Genomic DNA, 12,400 nt, shown 5'->3' on the forward strand with positions numbered 1-12,400 from the left:
CGGCTCTCTCCAGTATTTTGAATTTGGACTGCAGTAACTATTTTAAATGCTAGCTGTCAGTATTACATATTAGACCTTCAATCATCACCTTCAAAAACTTTCCTCTTCACCAAATCATTTTCACTTCCTTCATTATGGGCATCATTAGAAAACATGTTGACATAATCATGACTGCCGTTAAACACTAAAATGTATTCACTGTTGAATTATAACTATAAAATGTACAGTTAAATTAAAATGATTAATTTATTTCAGTTAAATTGAAAACATCTGAGTCAGAATAATAAATCATAGGTACATTTTTCAAGTGAGATTGAAATGATACGTTTTTTTGAAGGTTTTTCATATAATTTGAACTCAAAACACCTTAAAATATATTACAAAAACATAATATAAAACCATGGCTATCAAAATTATTTTCTAGTATTATAGTATCCAATTAGTATGATTTTATGAAAAGGATTGGTAAATTTATGCAAGATAAGTATAATGTGTTAATCCTACAAATCTACTGTACATATTAGTTATGAGCAGTTTACAGTTATAAGGGTTAGATAGTTGTGGGTGGGTACAATAATACATCATTAATGAGGAGGACAATATATATTGCATTCTCTAAAATGTAGCAGAACAGGTGTCCACTGCTGCAACTGCTGAGATGTCAGGTTGCATTATCCCTCTGAGGGGAATGATTACACCTTTCACTGGCTTAACTCAGAGTGGGAGGGTGAACGTGCATCTATTTCTCCCTCTCAGATCTCCCTACAGGAGAGTGGGATTAATCATGGTGACAGTGTCAGCTGCTGTGTGTTCTACCTGCGTGTTCTACAAACGAGCCAGCAATGTTGCGTTCACGGACACCATCATCAGCTTGGCCCTTTCCGTGTCGGCCCCCCATGGGCCAATCTTCCATTTATGGAAGGTTTTGCGGTGGAGAGGGGTGAGAGGGGAGATCACAGTTTCTTAGCTACTGCAACGCAGCTAGCTGCTCGTCCCGACACAGTTTTATGGGGACTGGCGGAGCAATGCGCGGTACCAGATTGGATAGACAGGACGCTATGACTGGGTTTTTCTCTCCAGTTCTGCAGCATGCCTCCTCCGATCATAAGCGTCAAGGAGGTAATCCTATGACCTGCTACAGAAGCAGGCGGTGTCGGTCGTCCCCAGGCACGACAGACAGAAGGGTTTTTATTTCTGACTCATTTTGGATCTTTGCATATTGAACCGATGTAATTATCACAAAACATTCCAGATGCTAACCATCAGGCAGTTCTATCTCTGAGGGCTGTCAACATTCTTGGACTGGAGAACAGGGACGCCGACCTCATATCGAGGGGCAGGCCCCTGCCAGACGAGTGGATGCTTTACCCCGAGGTAGCAAGGCAGATTTGGACTCATTTTGGGAAGGTGGAGGTAAATTTGTCGGCCAACCGGCAGAACACCCACTGCCCGCTGTGCTTCTCCCTAACGCTGCGAGAAGATCCGCTGCTGGGTGTGGACGCACACGTGCCATGGCCAAGAAAGCTGCTTTATGCCTTTACATCGCTCCGCCTCTTTCCTCCCCTGTGAGAGGGTGAGACAGGTCATCCTGGAAATGACTCAAATGATGGCGGACCGGCCCTGCAACATTCCCCAGTTCTTGGGGGCTCTGTCTCAGGAGGCGGGGGCGATAGGCGTGCTGCCCACTCGAGCAAACCTCTTCAGGCCTGGCTCCTGAGAGGGACAGGCTGAGGAGGGCTGGACTGTCTGTACAGGTTGTGCATACTAACCAGGCGGCGAGAGCAGCACCCACTAATTAATCCACAAATAGTTATATTATTCAATATAATAATTATTTTTGATAATCTTTAACTGCTTTTGTTAGGCTTATTTGTAATGCATTTTAAGGTGTTGCAACTACAATATTGTCACCCAAAATTAACAAATCAATCCTGTAACTGAGTTTGGGGAATCAAGTTAACTGGATAAGAATTAGCAGGTTCATTTCAGGTAGAATAAGAATGAACAGGATCATTGAAATTGAAATGACACTGAAGAGCATCATTTTAGCCACTTATATGAGACTTAAAAGGTTTAGTTTAGTTTAGCCACATTTTAATAATAGGGCCTTGGACTAAATCTTGTCTGATACTAGGTAAGATACCACAAATGTTGGACTGTTTCTTTAAAAACATTACATTTACACAAAACCACAGACAATTAGAAACCTTGACATGGTATAGTTATGGAACCACACTTCACCATCAGGCAATGCTGTATTCATTGAGCATTTCAGATCAGATTCACGTAAGGCCAGTTACTAAAATAAGATGATGAGAAATCATCAGTGCAGGATTTCCATTGCTTTTCAGTGAGCCTGCTATGTGGTTGGTAGTATCAAAAACCAAGTGGCATGATGTAATCATGAATGTGCACTTGGGTAGTACCATTCAATGCATAAATGAATACAGTGAAATTAGACAAAAGGAAGAGAAATGACGGCCAGGGCGTATTGCATGGGTAGATGAACGGGCAGCGTGACTCACCAGAGAAGGGAAAAAGGCATGTGCCATGGTGAGTTTCTCTACCTTGTCTCGGAGGGAAAAAGTCCCATGAGCCCCTGCTGGCAAGAAGCAGTTCTGCACCCTCAGCTGGCCGAGGTTGGCCACAATGACCCTTGGCGAGCGCGAGCTCTCTGGGATGAGAATAACTGGAGCACCGGCTTCAATATCCAGCAGAACCCTGGAAGCCCGCTGAGGATGATCCCGCACCTGCAGGGAGAACCAGGAGACAAAGAGCAGAGAGAAATAGGAACATGTTTTGAAAGAGAGGGGAAAGGGACAAGAGAAGGTAGAGAGAAAAGACAGAGTAAAGAGTAGGAACAAATTCAATATACCTCTTAATTTACATCTCATTCTGTGATGCTCTTCACCTTCAAATTTTGTTATCAATTTAACTGAGAATTCACATCAGCTTCAGTTCTCTCCCCCAAAAGGTAGTACTTACAGCCTGGCCCTCCATTGCAGCCCTCTGCCTGCCAAGGACATCCTGTAGCTGGGTGAAATGTTGGATGAAGGCCACCACCTCAGCCTGGAAGCGCTGGGTGTGGACGTACTGCACTGAGGCCATTTGCAAAGACACCTTGATGTCACATTCCCGCTCCAGGTGAGGATCAGGCTGGCCATACCTGAAAGGACCAGGATAGAAAGGTGACTTAAAGAAAGACTTCTTCCAGGTTATTAAGTATCATGCAGAATAATTCTATGTTGTGATATTTACTTATGGATGTTGAAAATAAGTGCTTCCCCCCCTCGTGTGGTGAAGCGCTCTCGGTAGAGATCACCATGTGGAGTAAGGTCACTCAGGGACAAACTTCCTAAACTGCCTTGTAATGCCAGGTTGCCATCTAAATTATAAGACACAATGTGGTAACATTAAACAGATTATTTTCACAAGTCAACCTATTGAAGTCAAAAGACAATTGTGTTGTGGTTTTTTCTAAGCACGGTACATTTTTTCATACACACCCAACATTTCCAGATGAGCAGATAATTTTGACACACTTGCTCTGGCAAGCTCGTTGAGTTTCTTGTTCAGTACAAGAGACAAAGAATGAACCTAAATATGAAGACATGGACAGGTTTAGAAAATGAAATATTCATTTCAGAACTGACTTTAAAAGCCACACCAAGAAAGGAAACGCTAGCAAGTAGAATGTTAGTAGTCACCACACTAGATGTTGTATTGCCATGCAATAATCTGCTGACAATGATATACAATAGCTCTGTGATGTAAAGCAGCTATAGTAACTTTTATATTGTTGATTAATCTATTGATTATTTTGTCATAATTCTCTGAGTAATGCCCTTGTATGTATTTGTTCTATATTTTCCAAATCTATCCAAAGATTGTGAGATATTGCACTGAAAAGTGTCAACTACTGTGGTGCTGGAGGAAAAGTCAGTAGCTATCATCCTCTGGGCAACATACTGTAAATGTAGTACAAAATGTAATGACAATTCATTAAATAATTAAATAACATTCATCAATGTGGTGGATGGACAGATGAACCATTAGCGTCCCTAGAGCAATGCAGCTTGTGTGGCTTAAACATAGAAATAACACTATTTTTTCAGATGGTATCTGCAACATTTGCACAACTGTACATTAACTTGTATCCTTTGGACAGCCCAGCCATTACAACAAGATGCACCAAGTCCAGTGGCCTACCTTTAGGTCGACTTTAGTGTTGACGACCTCTGTTGTTTCCTCCTCACTGATGTCTGGCTCATACAGAGGATTTCCTGGCTCAGGTTGAGGTGACATAGGGAGCCCCTTCACTGCATGATTATTCGCTGTGGAGCCAATACTAAAGAAGTCCAGGATAACCACCCAGGTCTGCAGTGTGATCAAAATGTCCAAGCAGTTAAAGTCAACATCGATACTTCGTCCCACTCTGCCATAGCGTGTTTTGAACTCTGGGTGGTTCTGGTCCACCAGCAGCACATTGATATGAACTAAAGAGTCATCAAAGTCTGGTCTTGGCTGTGGGGACGGTGTATGGTGGGTAGGAGAGGGAGGTGGAGTGCTGGGACAGTCCGGGTCCCTCTTGGATTTGCGACTGCTAGCTGAAGGGGTGCTGGGATGCCTCTGGTAGAGCTGGAAGACATTCTGGGCTTCCTCTATGTGTGCAGGCAGTGAGCGGGGCATGTCTGGGTACAGGGCATTGGATGATGATGGACAGCTTTGGGAAAGGTACTCCTTTGGACTGAAGGTGGAGGGCTTGGGAGCTCCGCGAGACACCATCAAATGTTTGTACTTAGACTCAGGGTTCTGCTCCAGGAGGTCCTCCATTAGTAGCGAGCGCAGAGCCAGCTGGACTGATAGTAGATGAGGGTGGTCTTTGGTAAAGTCTCCCTCAAGATCTTGGAAGCGCAGACTGACCAAGCCCTGGGATCCCTGGGTCAGGTCAGCACTGAGCTGGACCTGCAATTCTGCCACGTGTAAGGTGATTTTTAGCTGAGTGAACGAGGTGTGAAGAGCAGGTTTGTGCAACTGCAGAGGCAAAGGAGAGGAAAGCGACGAGTGGGTAAAGCTGATATAGGGAGGGTCCCTTGCAAACAGCCCTCCCTGGGGGTCAGGAAAGCGGTGAGGTCTGGTGGAAGAAGGAGTTGGTGGAGGGGGTGTGGGCGGTTGGCTGGGTGTGACACGTTGCTCCTCAATCAGGGACAGATTGTCCAATGTCTGGAGGACCTGTTCATATACAGGCTTGCAGAGGAACACCTATAACAAGAGTGTCAAATATTTTTACAATTAATTACCAGTCAGTAACCCCAAATCAAAAGTTTCATGTAAAGGCTGTGCACACCCACACAGATGTCACGTATTCTGGCTGATTCAACCTCTGCTCAACTAGAGGATGGGTAGAGCTATGCTGAATTACATGAGGTCACCAAACTCCATGCATTAAGAATGATACAGGTGTAATGTGTCCTTCCCTTAATAAGTGATGAGATGAGGTGTAATGAGCCAGATTAATTATAATTAGCAGTGTAAGTTTACCATGGGTGTGTAGGGCCTTTAAAAACGTTGACCAACGATTCTGTTCTAAGTCAGTTTAAAAAAAAAAGGCTGCTACATTTGGCCAGGCCTTTGTCTGAAACAGGCTTATATTAGAGACAGGTCTTTATTCCCAATTTTTCCACAGTCAATGTTAGACAATTGTCAGACAATAGCGTTCATATCCACTGGAATTATTATACCTGCTGTTAACAGAAGTCGTATCATACTCACACTATGTACAGTTGCGGCCAAAAGTTTACATACAGTTGTAAAGAACATGGAAGTTTGAGTTTCCAATAATTAATACAACTCTTTCTGTGATGGAATGGAGTCATGAAATTTGGGTCTTTTTTGACGTTATTACAGGTCTTCTGAAAATGTGACCAAATCCACTAACAAATATAGTGTGTATAAAAAAAATACACATACAGCAACCTCAACGATCACAAACATTCATTAGACTCAACCACAAACGTAATGATAAGGACAAGTCTAAGGAGCTCAGCACGGATCTAAAGAGACGGATCATTGACTTGAACAAGTCAGGAAAGTCACTTGGAGCCATTTCAAAGCAGCTACAGGTCCAAAGAACCACTGTGCAAACAATTGTTTGTAAGTATAAAGTGCATGGCACAGTTGTGTCATAGAAAAAATAAGTCGAGCCTTAAGGTGCCGCTTCTGGAGCAAGGGCTTCGTCCTTGCACGGCAGCCTTTCAGCCCATGGCGATGTAAAACACGCTTAACTGTGGACACTGACACCTGTGTTCCAGCAGCTTGTAATTCATTGCAGACCTGCTTTTTGGTGGTTCTAGGTCGACTCCTGACCATCCTGACCAAAGCAGTTGATAGCTTGCGTGGTCTTCCTGATCGTGATCATGGCAGTGACACAACTGTGCCATGCACTTTATACTTACAAACAATTGTTTGCACAGTGGTTCTTTGGACCTGTAGCTGCTTTGAAATGGCTCCAAGTGACTTTCCTGACTTGTTCAAGTCAATGATCCGTCTCTTTAGATCCGTGCTGAGCTCCTTAGACTTGTCCATCATTACGTTTGGGTCTAATGAAGGTTTATGATCGTTGAGGTTGCTGTATGTATATTTTTGACCCAGTAGATTTTGTCACATTTTCAGAAGACCCATAATATAGTCAAAAGTAAACTAACTTATTCCACTTGTTCTACTTTATAATTTTATTCAGTGTAAACTTAAACGAAACTCAACCCTTCCTGCATAGATCACATTAAAAACCTTCCACTAGATTAATGGAAGTAATCTCTTTCATGGTAGCTTTTGTGAAACATCTGCAGGAACTGCTGATTTTCATGAAAGTTAATTTAACAGTGATGGAAAGAATGGTAAAGTAGTTTGGAATTTATGAGTAAATGTAAACAGTAGAGTAACAGAGCAGTAGAGTGGTGAGAGAATGACATAACTGTTCTTTAAAAATTCTCAAAACGTAACGGTACTCGTTTTTTTAAAATACCGGGGGATGCCATTCTTCCGGACCTAATGGGGGCAGTATATGCTTACAAGTGCTCTAGTCTGCCTACCAGCACAAAAAAACAGAGCGCCTCATCTATGTGCACGGTGCACACTGACGCCTTGACAGCAGTCAGCCTCTGGCTTTACCTTAACATTACATTTAAAGCAACGGCTTTCACAACTTCACCTGGAGCTCCCAAACAGAAAGTAAATCTGATTCTCTCTGCCGTTGTCTGTCACAGCCTAACGTTACATAGCTACGATAGCTTACTTTAGCACTTGTTTTAGCGGACCTCTATAACATTAGTTAAGTTAACTTAACCTTAACTTAACCAGCCCGGTTCTGTGTGAAGAACAGCAACAGCAGAGAGTACAGACTAACTAAACATGCTTGCTGTTTGGGAGTTCCGGGTGAACTCATGGAAGATGTTGGCGTACACTGGCTGTGTGGTGTCAGGCTTCAGAGCAGCGGGCTCTGGGTCCAGAAGACTGACCTTTTCTCCAGATTACATGTAACTCACGCTCTCCAAGCCCCCTCCATTCTTCTCACTTTTGGTACTTGACATCCCTATTTTTTTTTTTTACCTTGAAAAGGAACTTGTCTTAGGAACTGCTCTTTCTATATTCAAGTTTGCAACAATACAAATGCTGCTAGTATTTGAGACCTGGACATTATTTGAATACCGGCTTGTATTGAAAGATTTCCAGTATTGATATGTATACCTGAACAGGGTTGACGAATTTGCCCTCAATTTTCAGTAACCCTTTGCTCTTGCATGGTTCTTCTGTGGTGAGGAATGTAAACTGGTTGTCTTCATCAACGGGAACTTTTTCCAGCGTGAACTGTATAGTGGTGTCTTTCAATATATGGAAAGCTGATGAAGAAAAAAAAAATACGTGAGCTTGTGTCACAAACTGCATATAAAATGTATGCTTGCATTATTTACATTACCAAGCACATAGAATCTAGCATTTGAAATACAACTATCCTTAAAATATCCGACATTCTCACCTTTTCCGCGGCTGAGGGATTCAAAGAAGTCATGACGCGTGAACTGTGGTTCCTCCTGATTAATGCTCTTATGGTGGGATGGTGACATGCTGCCAGCCTTTTCCCCTTTGTGTGCCATCTTCAAAACCAAATGACTCATGTTGACTGAATACAGTCGAATATCCTTCACCAACACCTGCAACTTCTCTCCTTCGGAATCTTGCCCAGTAACAAAATTCTGGATTGTTATGCTTCCCAGATGACCAACCAATAGCTCAGGGTGCCCAGGTTTACGGGGAATAGACACAACTGGTGATTCAATGCTAATATTAAGGGTCAGCTTCACCAAGAATGTGTCTAAGGTGGATTCAGGCTCCTCCATGGGAAGATCCTCCTCATCCTCAAATGGATAACTGCAGCTCTGACTTTGAGTTCGAGTTCTCCTTGAGGGAGTCTCAAAGAGCGATACCATACCGCTGTACTCTGCCGTCTTGGTGGCTAGAACTGTTGACACTTTGGTGGCAGCATTTTTCAGCATGGAGCGGAAATTGTCTTCTACCTCATTGGCAGACAGACTCAGCTCCTTCAGGAACTTGGCTGAGTGGTTATAGTGCAGCGATGCCATTTGTAGTTGCAAGGAACACTCCCCTTGGGATTTCTCCATAAGGCGAAAATTTAAAGCTTCTGAGGGAGAACCTCCTGTGTCAGAAAGGAATGCTAAGCCGTCAAGAGTTGAGCAACTGTCAGCACTACCAATGCTGACCACAAACTGACTTCGGCCTCCTTCTTGGGTCAGGTCCACCAACTGCATTGACCCAAGTGAACCATTTATGTCCAACCGACTACCCATGGACACATTGACCTTGGTGCCAGTGATGCTGGCAGTGGCGATCTTCAACCCTTTCTTCTCAGCACCCAGGACAGTGCCAGTGGACACGGTCCGAAGGAGAAGCAGGTTAAGACGGTGGATCTCCACGGTCAGCTCTTTGTTCTGATCATAGGTGGCCTGATATGTCCCCTCCTCTTCCTCACTGCAAGGCTGTGTTGTATGTTGTTGCACTGACGAAGTCCAGGTGCTTTCTTCTTTGGGGAAAGACTTCTGGAGAAACTTCAGTAGCTCCACCACGGTCTCAGGGTTGAGAATGATGTCCAAGTTATTGACCTGCATGCTTGTCACCTGAAGGGAGCTGTCCAGATTCATGGAGGGGCAATCCGAACTCACAAACTGGTATTCAAGCTTAATTAGGGCCTCCTGGTCCTTGAGAAAGGAACTGAAGGGGGAGATTTGGTCCACGGGCATACCAGAGGATGACTCAGTATGATGGCCCTGATGCCCGGGAGACCTACCATCAGACGACACAGGGGACGAAGGCTGGCTCTCTCGGAGGCTGCCGGTGGGTATGTCAAAACTGAGATTCTTATGAGAAGCCACAAGGAGGTCGAAGTCTGAGCCATAGGTCTGTAAGGTGTCCACCAGCAGAAGACCATGGACAGTCAGAGAGACTTCAGCATCATAAGGCCGCTTCACAAAATAAGCATTTGTGCCAAATACTTTCAGAACAGATATGTAGCGGCCATCACTTTCTACACCAAGCTGCATGTAGTTAATGTTGAATTCAGCTAAAAGCAGACGGGATTCCACCAGGACTTCCCGTGTGTGCTGCTCTAAAGTCATCACGCTCTGGGTCAGGTTCTTTGCTGAACCTTGCAACTTCCAGGAGCTGTCCTCCCTTTGAAAGATCTTGTCATAGCGGAGAGTAAGGGGGTCAGGAGACCTTATATTTGGGCCTCTCTCTGGGCTTTTGTCCCCTTCACTCACAGATGGACTGCTTAGCCTAGCCAAACAACTCCTAAGGGCAGTCATCTTCTCAAGATTGATATGGACCTTGAGGTCTGGTAGAGTTCCTGACAGCACAGCCCCAGGGAGCTGGGGGTCTGATGTGTAGCGGAGTCTCTGCTCAAGCTGCAACAGCACATTAAACTTCTCCACCACATGAGTAGGCCCTACCTCACTCTCTTGAAGGTGTTTCCAGTTGTCCTTCCAGCGACCAACCATTATCTGCAGGTCCTTAAAGGACAACGAGTATTTTTCGTAAAGTTTTTTGCTGTAGGCCTGTGTACTTTCAGGGGATCTGAGGCTGGGAAGTTCAGGGCTTTTGAGCTGCTCGGTCAAAGGAATGTCTAGTTCAGGTGGTGGAGACTCTGGTGGGGTGGCAAGGGGTGTCTGGTACTCATCATCACTCATGTCTTCCCTTTCAGGTTGAGTAGCTTTTGAGCTGGCCTTAGTGTCGTCTTCAAATAAAACAAATAACAACAGGTATGAGCTGAGTTAGAAATCTCATTAGGCAAAAAAATGAAGATTTTTGGGTATATCCTTTTTGTTTTACCTTGAGAGTTTGTGAGGAGAATCCTGCCTAAATCAACAACTACTAGCATCGGGTCCTCTGACTGGAAGTCATCAGGGAAAATCACCTGGGGTGCACAGATGTCCAATTTCATGGTCCAACGCTTACTGTTTTCCTATAAAGCAAACACATTAGTTGCATTTAGAAATGATTTAACTGCCAATTATTTCTACTATACTTCATGCCCCCATCCAGAGAGTCTCTCTTACAATAAACTCTCCCACGAGTAGCTGATCAATTGTTTGTCGGATCTCTGCCTTGGTCTGCATCTTCAGCTTGTTGTACTGCCTCCTGGCAGCCTCTGCTACTCTCAGCTCCAGCTCTGACTGATAGCCAAAACCTGAGAGAGAAAGAGATATGTTTAAGATACAATAATCTGCTTTCTTATTCAAAAGTGTCAGAAGTATATGAGAAATTATACTAAAACTACGTAGTTTGAAATAACCTAGAATGTGAGTGAGTAATGTTGTTTCTTTAAAGTGGTGTTGAAATATTTTACGGACTATAATCAGAGAGAAAATGTATTTGTTACTAATAATAATTCTTAGTAAATTGAGTGAGACTGTGTTATTCTATCAAATAAATGTTTCACAGGCTTAAGGTTGTCAACCCTTTCCACCTCCAGGCCCTGGTCAGTAAAAGGAGAGCCCTCCCATCTCTTGGAAAGTCGACCACCAGCTCTTTAGTTTTGGAATTGTTCGGTTCCATGTCGTACAAGATTAACCCTACCACTGTCCACCATCAGCAAATGAATGGCCAAAAGGAAAGGCAAAAAGGAGACTGAGACTGGAGAAAACTCACAACACTAAAAAAAACACTAGAAAAAGCTGGTGAGTGGTTTGAGGCAAGTCCAGACGCACAATTTGAATCTGAGGCCCTTGCGACTCCACTTCTAGATATTCCGTTAAAACCTCCAACAAAGGTCAAACGTGACCACAGATGTGTTATCTGGGAAACTTGATAAGACTTTGCGGAAAATCTCTGCTATAGAAAAATAAGCCGCAGTCAACTTCGAAACAGAAGGAAAAGCTAACCTTGACCGTTCAGCAGCTTGAAATACAACAAACACACACTGGAAGGCATGAAAAAAGAGATAAATATATTACAAGCAGAAAATAAAACTCTCAAGGCAAACATTGCTGACTGTCAGAGTTACAGCCAAGGTGGTCCCTGAAGATTCCCAGCGTGAGGGAGGAAGATGGAGAAAAGATCAAGAGCAGAATCATCCAGATTCTGGGTAAAGTGGCTCCTAATATTCGCAGCCCGAAGGAGGGGGTCGACATCGTCCATCGCATCGGGCAGCGACCACAAGACGGCTCAAGTAGATCAACCATCATCCTTTTTGCAATGCAACGTTTTCGTGATGCTGTCTGGAAGGAGGCGAAAGGCTCAAAGTTTCTTCTAGACAACAAACTAAGGCTCACATAAGCACTGTCCCATGAAGAGAAAGCAGTCAAAGAGTGGCCCTTTTGTCTTCATAAGTGGAGAGAAGATTGACTGTTCAGAGGTAACATAAGAAGTCTATGCAGATGTACAGTGGGTACGGAAAGTATTCAGACCCCTTTCAATTTTTCACTTTGTTTCATTGCAGTCATTTGCTAAAATCAAAAAAGTTTATTTTATTTCTCATTAATGTACTGTGCTGACTTGACTCAGCACCCCATCTTGACAGAAAAAAACAGAAATGTAGAATTTTTTGCAAATTTATTAAAAAAGAAAAACTGAAATATCACATGGTCATAAGTATTCAGACCCTTTGCTGTGACACTCATATTTAACTCACATGCTGTCCATTTCTTCTGATCCTCCTTGAGATGGTTCTACTCCTTCATTGGAGTCCTGCTGTGTTTAATTAAACTGATTGGACTTGATTAGGAAAGGCACACACCTGTCTATATAAGACCTTACAGCTCACAGTGCATGTCAGAGCAAATGAGAATCATGAGGTCGAAGGAACTGCTCAAGGAGCTCAGAGACAGAA

General features: G+C 43.6%; 1 protein-coding gene across 4 annotated transcripts in view; it reads right to left on the reverse strand.

Moving 5' to 3' along the window:
* Positions 1-12,400, reverse strand: part of vps13d (vacuolar protein sorting 13 homolog D) — a 72,527-nt gene that overhangs the window by 35,939 nt on the left and 24,188 nt on the right. For 2 of the 4 annotated variants that reach the window (XM_036008501.1, XM_031283985.2), the window contains exons 17-25: positions 10,629-10,759; positions 10,402-10,534; positions 8,036-10,306; positions 7,747-7,898; positions 4,210-5,262; positions 3,507-3,597; positions 3,259-3,385; positions 2,986-3,166; positions 2,568-2,750 (exon numbers count right to left, since the gene is read on the reverse strand). In XM_036008501.1, coding sequence (XP_035864394.1) covers positions 2,568-2,750; positions 2,986-3,166; positions 3,259-3,385; positions 3,507-3,597; positions 4,210-5,262; positions 7,747-7,898; positions 8,036-10,306; positions 10,402-10,534; positions 10,629-10,759 — 4,322 coding nt within the window. Of the gene's footprint in view, positions 1-2,525; positions 2,751-2,985; positions 3,167-3,258; positions 3,386-3,506; positions 3,598-4,209; positions 5,263-7,746; positions 7,899-8,035; positions 10,307-10,401; positions 10,535-10,628; positions 10,760-12,400 lie in introns of all 4 variants that reach the window. The other 2 variants (XM_031283982.2, XM_031283983.2) reach the window with 1 other exon arrangement.

This window comes from Sander lucioperca, chromosome 12 (assembly GCF_008315115.2).
Source record: "Sander lucioperca isolate FBNREF2018 chromosome 12, SLUC_FBN_1.2, whole genome shotgun sequence".
Taxonomy (NCBI): Eukaryota; Metazoa; Chordata; class Actinopteri; order Perciformes; family Percidae; genus Sander; species Sander lucioperca.